At 39.2% G+C, this 20,554-nt stretch overlaps 1 protein-coding gene across 1 annotated transcript in view; it reads right to left on the bottom strand.

Annotated features, from left to right (window-relative positions):
- LOC138292914 (complement C3-like) overlaps window positions 1-20,554 on the bottom strand; it is a 2,405,892-nt gene that overhangs the window by 2,066,258 nt on the left and 319,080 nt on the right. The window contains exon 7 of the mRNA XM_069231788.1: window positions 17,796-17,883. Within this exon, the coding sequence (XP_069087889.1) occupies window positions 17,796-17,883 (88 nt within the window). The remainder of the gene's footprint in view (window positions 1-17,795; window positions 17,884-20,554) is intronic.

Genomic DNA, 20,554 nt, shown 5'->3' with positions numbered 1-20,554 from the left:
TAAAATAAACACAGGTAAAGTGAGACAGTAACACAAATAAGTAAACAAAAGTTGGGAGTGGGAACTGGGAGATCAGAAGGAGGTAGATTAGGTTGGAATCAATGGAGCAGGCAACCAGTAAGGAGAGAGAAACAAAATTGCCACGCCCTTGATTACAGCGTTGAGCCGTTTGCATTGATTGTTTTAGCTGAGAATACGCTACTGATGTGGAAAAAAGAGCACAAACAGCTAGACAAGTATTTTACATTTACTATTCCCAGTCCAGTTTGTGCAATGGGAGGAAAAGCATTGGACTTTGGAGGGGCTACATTTATTAATCCCACTCCAATCTGTACAACAGGGAGAAAAGCATTGGACTTCGGAGGGATTCAATTTACTATTCCCACTTCTCTGTGTTCAACAGTAGGGAAAGCATTGGACGTCAGAGGGATTACATTTACTATTCCCACCTCAGTCTGCTCTGCAGTAGGGAAAGAGTTGGACTTTAGAGGGGTAAATTTTACCATTCCTACTCCAGCGTGTGCAACAGTGGGGAAAGCGCTGGACTTTGGAGGGATACAATTTACTATTTCTGCTACAATGTGTGCAACAGAAGGGAATGCGCTGAGGTTTGGTGTGATTATATTCACTATTCCCACTCCAGTCTCTGCAACAGTAGGGAAAGCATAGAACTTCGAAGGGGTTAAATTTACTATGCCCACTTCAGTGTATGTGACAGTAGGGTAAGCGTTGCAATACAATGGGGTTACATTTGCTATTCCCACTCCAGTCTGTGCAATAGTAGGGAAAGCAAATGACTTCTAAGGGGTTAAATTTGCAATTCCCATTCCAGTCTGTGCAACAGTACAGAAAGTGTTGGACTCCAGAGGGATAATATTTACTATTCCCACTCCAGTCTATACAGCAATAGGGAAGGTACTTCACTTCAAACACAAAACCTATCTTAATACCTCTATCGTTGACCAGACATATACAACTCTTATTAGGAAAATTGTATAGATAAAAAACAATGATACAATTTACATGATTATTAAAAAATTTAATTATAAATAAAAAAAAAAATTATTGACATTATTTTATGAAGTTCCTGCACTATACTCCCCCAAACCTAGCAGCTCACACTTAACAAAATATAACTAAAATAAATAAGTATTCTACAATTACCATTTCATAATCAATTGAATAATGATTAATAAGTAATTAAATGTCAATAAACTGTTACTTAAATTATTTCCCTCCCTATACCGCTACCAATCCAACAACCTGCACCTAATAAATAAATTCCAAAGATATAATAAATAAATAAATAAATATTCAATTTACATAAATTATTATTTAACTATTGCTTGATAATTTCCCACCCTATACCCCTCAAAACCCAACAACCTGCACCGAATATATAACTAAAAATATAATAACTACACAAATTACATAATTAATAATCAATTACATATTTAATGTAAAAGTATTAGACAATTGTTAATTAATTATACTCAATTAAATTCCCACCCTGTACTCCTACAAACCTCACAACCCGCCACAACACTATATATTGCAATTAGCAATTAAATAAAAAATTATAAATGCCTTAAAACTACAAACTATATTTAAAAATATTGTTAATTATACAAACAATAATTAACATATAAAATTAATATATCAACTAAAATACATAACGATGATTAAAAAACAATATTTTTATAACTATATTATTAAAAAGAATATTAACAACACAGATATTCTTGAAATCTACATTACTTACCTAAAAAATAAATATTCTTATCAATGATATTTCTGCATCACAATATTTTTATATCATAATATGTGTTTTCCAATATTTCTGTATTATGAAATTTAAAACTCAACATTTTGCCAAATACTGGTCAATTACAATACATCCATCAGAATTCCAGACAGGATCCTTTCAATATTCAAGGGGACATCTGGTATGTATTAGCTGGATATACAACTCATCCCAATCCACAACAATTATAGGATGAGGAGGTTGTAAGATTATTAAATCAAATAGTATCTCTGCACAGACACCTCAGGCAGCATGTGCTACAGAATTTGACAGACAGAGCACTTCCCCTAGGTTACTGTACAGACAAAGAGTCTATAGACTATAAACGCTATCATAGTAAGGTGCCTGTGATGAGCAACAAAAATGCCCTATGGAGTGCTCACAAGACTAACCAATTGGAATCCAACTATCCTCACTAGCACCACAAGACAAACATGGAAATTTGACTCATTGGTATAGCGAACCTTGAGGAGGCCCTCCCTGCAAAATACAAGGAGGGGGTCCCCCAACCAAGTCGTGAACTCACAGGCCGGGGCCTGTGCACAGTGTACTCTGCTGAGAGGGCCCCATGGAGCTCAGGGCCCCACCACACCACGGGGGCTATTGTTACACCATTGTTTGGACCATGTGTCTACCTCTTGGAATGGTGCTACCTATACAGGAGTGCAACACCTGGGGAAGCATATTTCCAATGATTTATTTATAATACTATGCAATGTACACCCTCATTTGAAGTGCTTCCAGATGTATTAAGACAAGTACAAAATGAGCAAAGAGCTGCACCAGCTCTGTATTTAGGGTTGAAATTAATGGGAAATATTGCATCAGTTTCCTCAATCATTCTGAGCAACATACATTGAGATGCAGCGGCTTAGGTCCTAACCCAGATGCTCGTAGTGGTTTCAGTTCAAGAGTGCAAAGAATTATCTAAAATAACTTCTGAAACATACATATCTGTGTGCCAAGACACTCTGGGTTCCCGAGCTCTCAAACCACACCTAAAGAAAAATGTGTGGTTGAGAGTTCAGGGAGATAAAAAACTATGCATCAAACTAAAAAAAACTAAGGATGAAACAGAGAAAACAGACTGGATCCCCTTCAACTTCAACTTCAATCCAGCATGGGTGGTTACAATTGGAGGGACTGTGATAAGATTAAAAAGTTGGATCAGTATCAGTATTCTGATAGTCATTCTTCCTGTTCTTTCCAGAAAACCTGACAGTAAACGAACAGAAGGTGTAGAAAGATTAAATACAATAGAAATGAAGAATATAGGAAGCAGAAAGGTGAATCAGGATGAGAAGCTAAAGTTAGTATTAAAAAGAAGAGAAAGTTTCCAACTCTAAGACGCACTTCAAAACACAAAGTAGTGGGATTAGATGAGAAACGTCATTTAAACTGTGGATAATTCTGTCACACTATACGTGGGCAATGACCAGCAGATGTGACAGTAGCTCACAGACTCTCCAAGAGTTCTAGTGGTGAGTCTAACCGGTAAATATACATATGTTGCGACATCAGATAGACATTTAAATACTCCAGACAGGATTTATATTTTAACAATACATACAGTATTGCAGGTGACATACCATAAATAATTAATTGCACATATGATGCTTGTAACATAATTTTTGCAGAGAAGGACTGGCCTCCAGTCTTTACTGGAGATGCTTTTAAGGAGAGGAAGAAATATAGCTAACATTCACCTTGTTACTACTCGAAGACATCAGTGAAGTATATGCCAGGGAGTGGGCTTTGAAACAGTCCCTAGCTTCGTATGGAAACCAAGAGGATTGAGATAAAAATTGTATTCCATATGACATTCTTTTACGAAGTGAGCTCCAAATGCAGGCCCAATATCCCCTGATTCCAGAATCAAAGCACAATATAAAAGCTGTCATAGATTAATTACACTATCCGGGCATTATAGCGCCTAGCAGTTCTAAAAGGAACACCCATCTTTTCCCTATTTAAAACCTAAAGAATTTGATAGAATAGTCTTAGGTTATAGGAATTTAAACTCACATGTATGCACTAACACTCTACAAAATGATCATGGCATAGAAATGATGACAAACCTGCTGCAAAATAAGAAATTAAATAACTGTGGACATTTCTAATGGTGTTTTCTGTCAAACCCTAGTGCCTGAAAGTGAGTGCCTTTAAAGGCCTTGAATTGTATTTAAGCACTTGCTGATAGAATAGTGTCAGCTCATTTGCAGCATTTTATCATAGATATCTCACAACCAGAATCTGAAGTTCTATCTTACACTGACAACATTTACATCATGGATGATGATTTAAAATACACCTGATGACGGCTGACTATACAGTAGCAATGCTGAATATACACATGTACAAAATTAACTTCTGAAAATCGTACTTCAAAGGGATTTATCTCAGTATGAACTATCCAGTGAGGGTAAGAATCTTCCAGCAGACTTCCTGCAGAAATGAGCTACTTTGCTGCTTTCAAAAGAAAATGACAAGCCCTGATGGGATTTCTTAACCCCGGGAGGACTTACTTGCCACATTAGCCTGAAAGTGGTAAGCCATTATACACCTTAATTTCTTCCACATTTTCTGAAAAATAATGGACTGAAAAACATAAAGATATCTAGCATGGACTCCAAACAGGCATGTTAGAGATAAAATATTTACAGTTTAGGATAGCAAAACAAACCTAGTTATTAGGATTGTTCCTAGAACCTCAGGGTATACCTACATTGTTTAAAATGAAAGACTATCAGTTCCTATTGCTTACAAATCAGACTTGTATTTCATAGCAGAGGCATGATTCACTTGCAGCATTTGCTTTTTCAGAGGTTGTGCATTATTGTGCCGAAAATTAAGTACTCTACTGTACATGCTTAAAAATGCCCTCTGAAGTGATTATGTTCTCCATACTAAATTAGAAAGGACCGATGAATGAGATGTTTGATTAATTGGTGCCCTAATTTGTATTCTGTTTCAATGAATTTGAATTATCGAAACAAGTACATATTTAAATTTAATGGCCTGATAAAGCTCCTTTTTGATTGTGAAATGTGTAAGCCTTGTTTAAGTTGTGCACACAGATAATCGTATAACTGAAAAACTAATTTGTAATGACTAGTATTACAACTTTTTTGAAAGATAAAAGGAGTCCTGTGTTGTACTTATCCTCGTAAAGGAAGGACAGTATAAGTCAAACATTATTGAATCGTTTCACTTTCACACATAAGCTTTATTCGGCCAACAGACCATCAAAGCAATACAATACAATACAATATAAATATAAATAAACATCATAATGGCAAAATTTAAAAAAATAAAATCCATGTTTGCTTAACTTAGAACAATTTCAAATCATTGTAAATGAAAGATGCGTATGCGCCATGCCGTTACTAAAAACTTGCTTACTGCATAAATTGTCACATTTGAATTATGGCTTTTTAAAATCCTCAAAGCTAAAACATATTTCCTTAAGTTCAATTCCCGACAGATTTTGCAAATCCATTTGAACCTTGGGGTTGAGTAAGCGAGACAAAAAAACATAAAATGTTCTACTGTTTCAGAAGAAGTGCCACATGCAGGACAAATGTCAGAGCTTAACTTGGGTCCCCATCTGCTCGTCAAGGCCTTCAAAGGTAATGTTCCGAATCGAAATCTGGCATACAAACTTTTGCCTAGTAGATCAGGTATTATATCTAAATATAGTTTGAACTCTGGGTACCATTTGAAATCAATAAACAAATTAGTTAAATGACCATTCGATTTTTGGGAAATGTAATTATTACGTATGTGGGACCAGTAAGCTCCTTTCAGTGCTTTTACATGGGACTTCAGAAGTTGCTGGGGGTTCTCCCAAAAATTCCTCAATCCCAGCGTACAAAACCAACTGGATACGTGTTTGATCCATGGGATGGACATAGAGTTGGGGCTTTTTAACAGTTCTAATAAAGAAGACTTATATATGGCCAGTTCGGGGACTATCCAAAGCCTCACCCAATATAATAGAGGCCGTAAGATAATTAGGTCAGCCATTCGTTTAAACCCTAGGTCTAAAAATAGGGGGGTTAACGGGGTGCTAGTAGGGCAAGCACATAAAGCCCGTGCAAAGCTATTCTCGATTTTGGTTATCCTACTGCTATCTGACATGCCCCAGATCTCTGCGCCGTAAACAGCAGCACCCTGTGCCTTAGCCACATAAATCTTTACTGCTGAATCCTTTCATTTAGACATCAAAACACTGTCTGTGTAACTGATCATGATACATTCATCCTTCTACTATCTCCAGTCACCCTTCTGGTCTGAGCTAGCTTGAATATCAGGCAAATTATATCTGCTAATTAATATCAATATATATTGGTTGAGGAGTCATGCTCCTGATTCCCACAGTCTGGCCTCAAAAAAATGCTGCTGCTCAAGTGGCCATAAAGGACTTGCACTGTGTAATAGCTATGGGCGCCATTCATACCTTTCATTCAGACAGTGGTCCTGCATTTTCAGCAAAGGCATTCATCAATGCTATGCCTGCTCAGGGAGTATGTCTCCACATTGTGTATCCCCTTCAAGCAAAGAGCAATAGAGTGATCCAGTGGTATGATTAAACAAGCCTTGACCACTAGGGTATTGAGTACAGGACTGAATTGGCTACATAATCTGTTCGGGGTCCAGACAGCATTAAATAATTTGCCTAGTGTAGCATCAGCTTGTCACACTCCATACAAGTTGTTCTTTGGAGAATCTGTCATGTACCAGAGTAGATAATCTTGGAAAGGTGGCAGAAGAACAAATCTTTGACATGGACCACCATTTAGCTGTCTTACAGAGTGTCTAAGAGGTCAAAGACAAGAGGTCTAATTTGAAGTCTTCTGACTCTGCCACTGGTAAAGAAAAGTTTTTCAAAGCTGGTCATGGGTGGATTCCAAAAGTAGATGATCTAGTTCAAAAAAATATCCTAGCTAAACAAGTATTTTGCCCGTCCTACAGACCACCGATTCCAGTTCTTGTAGTAGAAGGCACATAAACTGTATTTTTGCCCATGTTGCCTGGTTCAAAGAAAAACAGAAATATATTCATTGATCATGTTAAAAGTATTACATGGTCTGGTCAGCAGACAACCTGTGACACCCTATGTCTTACAGGGGCAGAACAAACCCTTTTTTGAAGTCTCTGACATGCTGTAGAATATCTGTCAGTGTACTTAGAATGCTTCTCAGTAAAATAAAGTTCACTTGGAGTTCACTATTGTAACAATGTCAAGCTCTGAGAGAAAAGCTGAGAGGAGCTCAGGGAGACTCCCTATCCATGACATGCGGTAAGAAATCTCAGGTGTGAATTCACTGGACAGGGGGAATGGGATGCAAGCTCCTCTATGATTGGCTAAACTTTGTTTTGTTCAAAAGATGTAGATTCCTACACAATCCTATGAGGAAGGTACTTATACTATAAGTCAATGGAATTTTCCTTACTGTTAGTTATAATTACCTTGACGACAGGGAAGAATCAAGCATGTGAATTTATGAAAAATTCTATACTGGAGAATAGCACTTTATTAAAAGGATTCTGACTTTGAAATAGATGGTTTGCCAACACACTCCACAGTTTCTTAACATCACTGATTGCTCTTTGCTTATTATTGGTGTCATGACAGCTATCTAATACCATCATGGTCCTTCTTCTTGATTCCTATTATAGTGTCTTCCTTCTAATATGGCTCAACATGCTGATTGTTTTGCTTTTGTTCAATGGATGTTACATTCCTGCTAACACTGTTCCTTTACCTGTGGTAGAACTGCGCCCACACCACCGTATATCCCTGTGGTGGATGTCATGGTTTAGGAAAAGGTCCTATATCAAATAACGGGACCAACTGAACTGCTGCAGATACCCTATGTATTAAAGGTTTCAATTAATGATATAACAATATCTGGTTCCTTTTCAGATGAATTGGACATTTCATCTGTAGTTGCAGCCCATAATGCATCTTACAGTGAATGGCAACAATTCTCAGAGAAGGAAGCCACAGAAAGAATTAGGCAAGCTGATAGAGAACTTTTACAAATTGGTTTATATACAAAGGCTTACATGTGCCCTCCAAAACAGTCTATTCCCTGAACAGTACATTGTCGTCTGCCCTTATGCTCCTAAAAGATGACATAAGTCTCATACAACATCGGTAGGCTTCGTTTCAAACAATTACATAGCTAAATTGGGCATTCAGAAATCACAGTCAGGAAAAGCACCCTGGCAACGTATAAAAGAAAGTGTCATGTTTAAACCTTTTAATTTGACCATAACACAAAAAGACCATGGGTAAGCATGAAGTCACTTATACCCCATTAAACATACAGAAAAGAAGAAGCCAGTTTCCCTTAGGAGATAATCCACCTCCCACATGGCTTCTACATGGAATACTCTCTCTTCCCTTTACAACTTTCTATTTTCATGAGAGCCAGAAATACAACCCCTTGGGTTGGTATGAAAAAATGCAGAAAGGTGGAGTTACTATTTAAACTCTCCTGCCTCACACAAGACAATCCCACATTCAAAAGTACATCTGGATGCACGAGACCACTAGGCCATTAATTCACATGTGATTAAATCACTTTACTTGGAGTTTTTATCCCATTGAAGACAGGCCTGAGCTGCACATTATCAGTTGCACCTGTTTCATTCAACTCAATCCATTGCAAAGTCATGAGCAATGATTCCTCTTTAATATTGACTTTTGAAAGTTTCTGCTGAATGGCAAAAGTCCAACCATGTTTGTCAACAGAATTGTAACACATAGAAAATTTCTGGAATAACCTTGTTTCCCGCTCCTCAAAGAATACTTGAAACCATCCGCTGGCTTTGAATAGATACTGTTAATATGTGTTTTGAGAAACTGAATAATCATTTTGCAGTTCTGATACAAAATACATTTCTTCAACTTTAGTGTCAGAAACCTATGACTTACGCACAGTCCGTTCTGGTCAGAAATCCGCAAACTCATCAGACACAGTACCCTATCCATTTTGCAGACTTTGTGCACACTTTATTCAACTCAACAAACACCACTGGCATAGTGCACTTCTTGAAAACTATTTCATCTGGAAAACTGACTGTTTTTAAGACAGTTTTTGGACTGATTACTTCATTTTTTATTCTTTGTTCTCCAGTTTATTCAGAAGATTCCCTACACACCTTCTGGGTCTGTTTATATTTCACTAAGGAAATAAAACAAGTCCTTCCAACAGCATGGAGTTAGGTTATCCAATGGAAAAGAAATGCTGTGAGGCCCTGCATTTTATCTTGGGTTTGAATGGCTAGCTGTTCCGAGTAGTACTGGACTTTATCCTTTTGCACAATGAGTGCTCCTTAAGTGAGACCAGTCTTCTGGTAGATACATTGCCTGCAAGAGACAATGCTTAAACAAGCATTAGAGATACCCCCCATCGCATGATCAACGTGCACTACTGAAGTTGCACCAGGCCTTATGTTGAACCCTGCATCTGCCAATCATGAAGTTTGCGGAATTTGAATCTGAGTCGGCTTTAATGCTGGACACACTTAATTTGACAGTAATCATGGCACAAGCTATGTCACCATCCCGGGATTACCTGGACATCCAAGATTTATTCCAATTCTGACGCCTGTCTAGTCGTACTCCAGTAGTTGCAACCAACTCAAAAGATAAAAACTGCTTTTTATTTAAACATTGTATGGAAATGCTCCAAGTACTGCAGCAAAGACTCCTACATTCTATGATGATTACTTTACACCATCATCGATTGGGAACAAAATAACCAATATTCCCAATTATTTTCCACTCAGAGAAAAGAAAAAGAACAGTTTCACCCTTTTCTATTAAAGAGAAGAGACATGAAGGAATCAATAATTTGTATTCTTTTATATTTGTACTTTTTGCACCCAGCTGCATTTAATTAGAAATTAAATAAATGGCCGCGATTACTTTTTATCAACACACATTTATTCTTAAAATGCAATTATAATTTTTTTATTCAAGTCACCATGTTAGTCAAATGTATTTATATGCAATGTTTATGTTTAATTGTTCATAAATGTTATGAGTTTTTAAAGAAATAATATATAGTATTTCATGTTTTTAGTATGATGCATGTCTCAAACTTAGCCCCTTTCAATTCGCAACCGAGGGATTGTAAACGCTGTGACAGTGTTAACTCCATTAGTCTGTTTTAATTCTGTGTTTGCTCTCAGCTTTTCTTTATCTCTAATAGAAAGTATGAAGTTCTCAGAGCACATGCAAAAATGTTGATATCTTCATGGCTGAGAACTATGAAGGCTGAAGTAGTCTTTGTGTTAATGTGCGCAACCATTACAACTGGGCCCCTTACAATGTAAGCTTGTTGGTTACAAAGATGGAGGCTTAAAGTCAGCTTGTAGATAGAGCTGATGTTCTTTGCGCCAGGCAAGTTTAGTCTGCCCGTAATCCTATAGTCTCCAAATCATGTTGTATTGTAATCAGTGAATAAACAGTAAATAAATAACAGACTTTGACCATTGATTAGGAGAGGTCTGCGTGCAAGAACCATCACCAGAGGTCACATCAGATAGCCAAACCCCCTTCTCTGAGTCAGGGGCAGGTTTTGCTATTTAATGCTTCAACTAAATATTTAGGGCCATATTTATACTTTTTGACGCAAAACTGCGCTAACGCAGTTTAGCGTCAAAAAATTTAGCGCCGTCTAACGCCATTCTGAAGCGCCATGCGGGCGCCGTATTTATGGAATGGCGTTAGCCGGCGCAAGCAGACCGGCGCTGCCTGGTGTACGTGGAAAAAAACCACGTAGACCAGGCAGCGCCGGCGTTGGGCAAAAATGACGTTAGGGCGTCTTAAAATGGGGCAAGTCAGGTTGAGGCAAAAAAATCGTCTTAACCCGACTTGCGCCATTTTTTAACGACGCCCATCCCCCATCAACATGACTCCTATCATTGTAAAGATAGGAGTCATGCCCCCTTGCCCAATGGCCATGCCCAGGGGACTTATGTCCCCTGGGCATGGTCATTGGGCATAGTGACATGTAGGGGGGCACAAATCAGGCCCCCCTATGCCAAAAAAAATTACTAAAAAAAACAAAAAAAATACTTACCTGAACTTACCTGAATGTCCCTGGGGTGGGTCCCTCCGTCCTTGGGTGTCCTCCTGGGGTGGGCAAGGGTGGCAGGGGGGGTCCCTGGGGGCAGGGGAGGGCACTCTGGGCTCATTTTGAGCCCACTTGTCCCTTAACGCCATGCCTGACCCAGGCGTTAAAAAGCGGCGCAAATGCGCCGTTTTTGGCCACGCCCACTCCCGGGCGTCATTTTTGCCCGGGAGTATAAATACCACGTAAAGGCCTGGGAGTAATTTTTTAAGACGGGAACGCCTCCCTTGCATATCATTAACGCAAGGAAGGGGTTCACGCTAAAAAATGACGCCCACTCCGGGCACTTTGGCGCCCGAAGCGTCTAACGCCATAGTATAAATATGGCGTTAGTTGGCGTTAGTTTAGCGTCGAATTTGCGTCTAAAAAAACGACGCAAATTCGGCGCAACCAGAGTATAAATACGGCCCTTAGAATATTTAGCGAAGCACTTAGAAATAGCTTTAGAGTGTTAGCATGTCAGATATTTACCAAAAATGTTAGAAACATTTGTCTTGTTTTCATTGACTGTCATATATCTAACTACTTTTGTTTTTGCATTCTGTGTAGTGGCAGTTCATATATTATGCACTAGATTGAAGATTTGCAAATAAACATTTAAACTACATGTTCCTATTTCTTAATGCTATAGTTGAGCGTATTATTTATAACAGAAACATTGTTTGGATTGCCATTGTGCCGTTAAACTCACCTAGACGGACTAATAGTAATTAGAAAACAGTGCCTGAACAGGATTCCTCAGTTGGTTTGTATTAGGGCTGCAGTCCGGTTGGCTTTTTAATTCTATGTTGTTGCACTGGACTATTTTCAAGCATCAGAGGGTTAAAAACCCAACCTCTACGGATCAGGGGACCCCATAGAATTCATCTCAGTACTTTAGCAGAGCATACTATTGTCTTACACTCAAGCTGCTTAAAGCTCAATAGATTTTTATACTAAATTGTCTGGCACCAGTAGGTGACAACACTGAGGGTCTGATTTAAATATTGGCGGTTAGCATACTCTATCGAAACAGCGACAGAGTATTCATGCTGCCAAGTTATTGGCCCAACTACCAAATTTATATGTGGATGGACCATAGTTTGGCCACGATGGAGACTACTCTGGCTATATGTCTGCCCACCCACTTTAAATGACCAGGCATGTAGACATTTTTTTACTACAAGTCAAAGCCAGAAAAATCCAGGTGGTAAGGTACAGTAAAAAAACAAAAAAATATGCCCCCTCAGCATGGGAGATGACTTCTGTGGAGAGGGGACATAAAAAATTCACATTCAAAATGAAATTCTGCTTTTGACTTGCCATCTATATATCGCATTTTTGTCAACAGGCATATCACTGGCCGTTTGGGGGATGGTATGGCAATGCCAAGCATTTTAGTGATCACAATCATCTTTCAGTTACTTTGTCTTGTCTGAGGGTCTGTCCGTGGGCTTTTGCTGCAGGTGGACACATCTTTTGCCTAGTAGAGATGGGCTTAGGCTGGCATGGAAGTCCTCCAACCTGCACCTTGTACAGCGTAGACTCTGATCTGAACATCTTGATATTATTTATGATTGCTTGTGTGCGACTTATGACACCCCAAGTAGTCCCTATATCTTTGACATTTTAGGGCATACTATCAAAAAAAGAATTATGAAGCTGATTCCTCCTACAAAGTCTGTTGCATGTTCCTGGTTTGATAAAGCCTGTAGAGAGGCCATTCCCCCTGAGGGAGGATGTTTGGTTTACCCTGGTCACTTCTTGCAGGACTGGAAATACCAGCCTGTTCTGGCATACGACTCAATAATAACCAAATATTTAAAATTGATACCAACCACATTTGTGACAACATTAGTGCTGACTCCTGGGTGGGCAACTTCAAGCAATTAAACCATGCAACTGATTGTGTAAGTGGTGAGCCTGTTATCTGTGTGCTGTCCTATCCGTTGGGCATCAAATTCACCATGGAGGAAATGGTCAAAGCTATTCGCAACAGTCCCACACATAAAGCCCCAAAACCTGAAGGAGTACCCACAGACCTATACAAGCAGGAGGTGGGTATTTGGTCACCTATTTTAACAAACTATGCCAAACTAGCCTGCCAGACAGGCCTGCCCAAGTGTTGGCTCTCTGCAACGATAGTCCCTATGGTTAAGATAGGGAATGGGCCTCCCCTTTTTGCTGAAGGTCCATATTACTTTTGAATTCTACAGTGAAGAGCCATTCTGGACAGAATCATGTTATGGGTCTTGGATAAACATATAATTTCTGATGTCCAATGTGGCCCCAGGCCTGGTCTTAGGCACCCAGGAGCAGTGCTTCAATCGCTATCTTCTCATCACTGAATATACTTTGGTCAAAGATGGTTCTTTTTATCTCACATTCAGGGACCTGGCTTATGCTTGTGATAGCGTAGTCTGATCCGAACTCTAGGAAGTACTGATGTCTTTGGAGCTTGACCCTGGTTTAATGTACTTTCTATGTGCCATTCTTTATGTCTCAGTGCCTCTGCTCGTTATGGGCAGAATGGTGAGTGCTGTGAGAGTTTTGGCTTGGGATGTGGTTTCTGGCAGGACTGCATCCTAGCACCAACCTTGTTTCTTTTGTACATTAATGGCTTGGAGGCAGCTCTGGTGGACAGGGGCAGGGACATGCTGACTGTGAATGGTCAGTCTGTCCCTGTTCTTCTTTATACTGATGATGTTGTTTTAATGTCGCGGACACCAAATGGCCTTCAGTTCTTGCTGGACTCGTGTCAATTTCATGAATGGCTTGAGGCCGAATACAAATTTTGCTAAGTTTTGTAATTCCTTATGATCGAAAGAAAGTGAAAACGTGCTGTTTTGAACTGCAGGGAACACCCACAGGAAGAACTTATGAATTTCCTTATATAGGGGTCACTTTTGACTTGCAAGGGACTTGGGCCTCTTGTCATAAACAGGGATGTTTTACGTTTTGTAGCTCTGTTGGATTTCTTTTGAGCTTGGCTTCAAAGATATGTATCAAACCTTTGGCGAACCTTGCCGAGATTTGTCAAACAAAGTGCGTGCTGACCCTGACTTATGGTACTGGCTTGTGACGGTACAAAGCTGCCAATGGGCCACAAGCCAAGGGAATTATGGTTTGTAGATGCGTCCTTGAGGTGTCGGCAGGGTCATCAACCGACATCATTCATTAGAACCTTGGTCTACCATATGTAGCTGATGTTATTAAATTATCCACTCTGCTGTTTGGCACAACCCAGAGGCCTCCCTGAATAGGAATATTATCCTGTACTGACTGACATGTGTGAAGGGCATTCGTATCCCCTGACTCAGGCCTGTTAAGGATAGGTGTAACAACCTTGACCAACCAAACATATTCTCCTGGCCTGGTGACATTATTTTGAAGGGTAAATGTTGGCTAAAATCTACCCATAGTGATCTTATGAAAAGAGAAAGGGAGGCATCTAAGCTCAGGAAGCCCACTAATGTAGAGTATAACCCATCCTTGGCTGGAGCCTTATTTGGGCATGGTTCCCAATGGCAGGGATAGGGTCCCTTTAAACAGGTTAAGGTTAGGGCAGATTATATGAGACCAATCCTTCCCTTTAGGAACGTTTGACCTAAAAGGTATCTTGATTTGCACTTGCGACAATCGTTCTTTGCAAACATTGCCAGATTTTGTGTTTTTCTTTTGGTTTTACAGCAGTTATACCAGATAATTTTTAATCCAACTCCTGAGGGTCACTTGGCCTTCCTGTTTCTTTCTGTGGGTTTTACATCACATACACCATGAAGTTTTCAATCCCACTCTTGAGGGGCACTTGCCATTCCCACTATATACCTGCTCTTCTGTATTTACAGTTGCCCCGTACACCTAAGATCTGTTAAGGTGTAATCACATTTTTAACACACGTTATGGCTCATGTGCTCCTTATTGTTTTAACTGGCCCTTTTGGTGATTACAATCTGGATATACATGCTGATTTTCTGTAGTGGGCTGAGCTTGATTGTCTTACAATCAGGGCCGGCTTTTGGACAGTGCGACCGCACCGGGTGCTGACCTCCGGGGGGCTCTATGTTTAGCAATAACATCTGAAACTTAATATGCCTGCTGCAAAAACAGAACTATGGGCATATTTAAGAAAAGTGGCACGTGGCCCATGTCCCCAGCTGATTTTGGCCCCCCAGTGCCTGGCCTTTGGGCAGGTAAAAGTTTTAAAAAAGCAAGCACTTGCTTTATTAAAGCCATCAGGGGCTAGGTCCGGGGGGCATATGAAAAATAAACTAGAGGGGCACATGGGACCCATCTCCTAGGGCATTTTTATGCCCCAGGGGCCATCACCTCCCTGGGACACATGACTAAATTAATGCAGGACATGCTTGGCCCCCATAGCCCGAGGGGCCGCCACCTATCCAGGGAAACTCATTTCTCATTAAGGGGGAGCGTGTGGTCTCCTGCAGCCCCAGGGACTGCCACATCCCTGGGTCTGAAAAAAGATAATGAAGAGGGTCTGTTGAGGAACCCCGTCCCGAGGACGACCACCTCCCTGGGCCCTCATGGAGGCAGTAATGACCCTGGGCACCACCACCCCTAGGGCCAGCTCCTGCTATGTCCTGGGATACCCACCCCATTGGACATAGCAGTTTTCTCTGACTTGGCAGGAGCTTTGACAGCTCCCACCAAGTCAGAGCAAACACAGCAGTTCCAGCAAGAGAGAGCTGGCAAACAACTCTCGCTTGCTGGAAGCAGATGTTTCAGCTGTTTCCCTGCTCACAGACATGCGGGCAGGGACACAGAGGACACAACTGCTCTCATAGATAGGGATCTGTATGTTTAGCTGCTCTCTGTCTGTGACAGCAATGCCATCTCCCAGAGCTAAGGGGTCAGATTGTTCGTACCCTGGCCCCTTTCCTTTTTTTTATCTTCTTTTCTGGGACTCGAGTCCCAAGATGGCTGTCAACGCTTCCGGGATGAAGTGTTGGCAGCCAACCAGATCTCAGCAGAAGATCACAAGAATTTGTAAATCCTTCCTGCCTCTAAATATATATTTTTCTTTTTCCTTTAATATCTCAAACACTACTGACTGGATTTACACCAAATAACAGAAAGTGTAATCTGTGGACTGGAAGCTACCTTTCTGCCAACTTTGGTGTAATTCTATCCAATGGTTCGGGTTCTAGTTATGTTCAAAGCTCTTATGGGAATTAACATGGGAAATGCACTTTTTTGACCCCCCTCAATTTTCTCAGCCCCCGCTGGACAGATCACCCTGAAACATCTCATATACAACAAGAATCTCTGGAACACTTTTTTGGATGTTACAGTTAGGTTCTGAATTTACTTGCACAAAACCATAGCAATTCAGCAGTTATAGTTAACTCAAGTAACTATAATTCATACCCTAAGATAACTGTAACTTATGCCCCACCATGCACTACTAATTGCCCACATATTACATCAGTCATGAAATCTCTTATGACATAATTGATAATACCACTGCAACATTTGCAACAAAATTATTGATGAGAAAACTTTGAATGGCAGAATTGCAAGTTGTACTTAACTTAAGGCACTAGTTATAGTTATAGTTACTTGAGTTAACCATAACTATAAATGCTAAAAATCCATGGTTTGTGTGAGTACATTCAGAACCTAACTATAACAGTCCTGTAACCTTTCTTTTTTCAGTGAATTTCTATGGTGTTTTTAACATGCACATTGATGTAAGCACTACAGCGCACAACCCTTCTGCATGCACCCAGTCCCAATTTGTGCACAGATTTTAGTCGTGTGCATCATGGGGTTGGATGCAGTGGGTGTATTTTTTTCCATTTTTCCTTGATCCGCAGATCCTTTGCGAGTTTACACAGTTGGGCCGCGCTGAGCCCTGGGGTAGATCAGCAGATCGGAAAAAAATTGGGCAAATTTTCATCCAGGAGGAGTTCTTAAAGGACCCCTACATGTGTCCTCTGGAGGGTCAGGATATCTTTATCCAACTCCTTAAATGTTTTTATATTCTAGTTTACCCACCCCCCAGCCAATTTAAGAAACAAAATAGCAGCTGCAACTTCTCGGTCAGGTTGTGGCAGGCCAATCAGGGCCTTGCTTTTCAATAGGATCCGCAGACCCCCATGAGTGGATCCACGCCCCTATATCTATATTCTTTAACCTTAAATAACTCTGAAACTACTGATGATATTCACGCTAATTGACAAAAAGCACAATCTGAGGACCAAGATCTAGATTCCTGACAAATATGGTGTAATTTCATTCAGCGGTTTGGGCTGTAGCCATGTCTAAAGAATGCAAAATCCCCATAGACACAGAATGATAAAAAGTGTTCTGAAAAAAACAGAGGTGACGTTATAGTTAGATATGTTTATAATATCTTACATTACATTAAAAAAAACTCCAATTCACTAAAACAAACCAAAGGTTAAAGGGATGCTATAATTAGGTAAAAATGTCACCTAAAATTTTACATTATAAAACCCCAAAAAAACACTAGAATTCATGGTCCTAAATATAACTACACAATGGAGACCACCACTGTGCGCTCTCTTTCTCTCTCTCTCTATCTCTCTCTCTCTCTCTCTCGCTCTCTCTCTCTCTCTATATATATATATATATATATATATAGAGAGAGAGAGAAAGATTATATATAATATATACATATATATTTATGTATATATGCATCTATATGCATTTATATGTATATACATATCTATATGTATTTGTGTGTATTTATATCTCTATCCATATATATATATATATGGTAATAGATATTTGTGTGCGGTTGTGTGTGTGTGTGTGTGTGCACGTGGCAGCAGTTCTATTTGTCTATCTGGGGAAAAAGCATGTACTTTACCCACCTTGCTGTAATATCTACAGTAAATTCACGGTCGCCAACATAGAAATAGCTCTTTTCTGAGGTCAACTTTACTTCAAAACTGGGAAGCACTATAAATGAAAACAAATACGAGTCATAGGTTAGCTTAAGGTTAAATTTATAAACCACATTTGTACCAAGGATTTTAAACAAACCTGTCTGTTTTTTCACGTTCATGCATGCTTTCTATCTCAATACATTTCATGGCAATCTTTTATAATTCACATCTTACAGATATCGTTGCTGCTATTAACAAATGTTGGCCCCATGTTTTAGTGTGCAATATTCAAGCATAGTAACACAGACCACAGATATCAATGAGATGTACAGAAACAGACCTATTGGGAAAGAGATGGGTATATCTACAGGCACTGTAAAATTTATAAAATTAAGAATCATTTCAAACCATTTAAAAATCAAATGAAATGCAATACTGTTCCATATCCCTTGAAATAGAAATCATTATGGCTATAGTACTAACATAAGCAATAAGGAGGACTCCCTAAGCAAAAGTCACCTACCTAAAAGCCGTAGACAGGACACCTACCTAAAGACAAGGACATGAATTGATTTTTATTTATACCACTTATTATTGGACCGTTCTGTTTCATCTTTTATCATTCATGCTCCGGCCAAAAGTATTGAATGATAGTAGATATATTTAGCACCAGTCCTGGGAAGACCTTGCTTACATTATGCTATTATCCCATGGGGATCCCACTTTAAAATCTTGTTCCATAATTAATACTTAATCTAGTATTTATTTATACCTAGGAGTGATGTGAGAGAGGCATTTTCTGTGATCCACTAGGAATTAATATTAAATATATGTCCTCCTGTTTATAAAGCACAATATTCCAAAAGCCAGGAACAAACATTACCTGTTATTGAAACACTGCATTTCAGATTTAAATTAAATAAAAACAAGAAAATATTATTTTAAAGCTTTAATGAACATTGACAGACATTGATCTAATTCTTATATACATCACTGAACATTATATTATATTATACATTTGAGTCCACAAGACTTATGTATGGTTCCAAGAATGGGCAATCATCAATTTAGCAGTCAAAGGTAAATGTGTTCTGAGTTTCTTCACATTTGACCTTGAGCTGAAAATGTACTTTTCCTTACATGAAACTGAATACCCTATGGATTTAATTAAATGCAACCCTACGTTGAGCAAGGTATGATTTTTTTCCAAAAACATTTTGAGCTGTTACAAGTCCAAAAACCATGAACTATATTGATCAATTTACCAGGTAGTTAGATAGATATGATCCATTTTTAGGTTTCATGTATCACCTATAAATCACTTAAGGGCATATTTAAGTAAAGTGGCACTGCACAATGGCTGCGCCGTATTTTGTGCACCATGGCGCACGGTAGGGGGCAATAGTGTAATTTTTTGACGCTATTGATGTACTCTACAGGAGTAGCGCCAAAGGTTTGGCACTACTCATGCGGAGTACATAGGGGCTGATTATAATGAATGAAAGCCCCCTTTTAACGCCTTCTCTGAGCAGGCGTTAGAAGTGCTGAAAAAAATGGTGCAAGGAAATCTAGCGCCATTTTCTTATATCCCCTAATGGGGGAACTCCTCCCTTGCATACATTATGCCTGGCGCAGGAATAATGTGGTGCAAGGGTTTACAAAGTGGCACAATGCAAATGCAATGTAAATATGGTGCGCGGAAAATGGCACTTCAGCGCCAACTTAGTGGAAAAAAATGTATGCAATGGCGACGCTAAGGTGGAGCTAGGTGCTCTTAATTATGCCCCTTAGCATGAATTCTCTTTTGCTCAAATTGTTCTAAGTATGTTTGCTGTGGATCTAATGCTTCCCCAATCTCAAAATGTATTCAGTTGAAGTATTTAGCACTAGAATGTAAAATAGATGTGATGCTGTACTACTTGTTAAAGTCCTATTTTACACATATTTGCAATATACTAAAATGGTATGCTACTCCTTAAATCTTGAATTTATCAGCCAATTACTAAGCTGGACCTATTTAAAATGTTTTGATCTCCAACATGTTAGAATCTTGCTTATACACTTCAAATATTTATGGAACAGAGGCCCATATTTATACTTTTTATAGAGCTGCATTTGCATGATTTTTTGACGCAAAAGCGGCACGAACTTACAAAATACAATTGTATTTGGTAAGTTTGTGCCGCTTTTGCGTCAAAAAATGATGCAAATGCAGCACTATAAAGAGTATAAATATGGGCCTGAATACTTCCCATTTGATAGTTATTACTGATTCATGTGCACCAAAAATGCAACTGGATTCTAAGATTTGAAACTTTTTTGGGTCCATTTAAGTTTACTTCAAAACAAATAAGAGCTCCATTTGGAATCTTTTATATTCAGAGTCTATTGATGTATTACATTCAGTTTTACAGTGAGACATCCTTTGGAACCATTCCAGTCAGAACACATTTCAGAAATTGTATTCCTAGTTCTTCACCACACTTTAAATGTAATCTGTGAACAGCACTCTCATATGTTGTTAATTTTTGTATGATATTTCCTTTTTGGCATTGTTTCCTATCCTCTGAGCAAAAAAATCCAAGTTTAAAGTGAACATAAGAGAAGACAGGGGACAAACTTGACTCCAAGAATGTGAAATTGGTGCTGATAGGGTATGAGCAATGATGTTAGTTGCCAGTATGGTGGTGATAGATTGGATGTTTTTCACAAAAAAGAAATAGACTACAATCCTAGAGAATGGG

The sequence above is a fragment of the Pleurodeles waltl genome, chromosome 4_2 (genome assembly GCF_031143425.1).
Source record: "Pleurodeles waltl isolate 20211129_DDA chromosome 4_2, aPleWal1.hap1.20221129, whole genome shotgun sequence".
Lineage (NCBI taxonomy): Eukaryota > Metazoa > Chordata > Amphibia > Caudata > Salamandridae > Pleurodeles > Pleurodeles waltl.
This window is presented reverse-complemented; position numbering and strand designations above follow the sequence as displayed.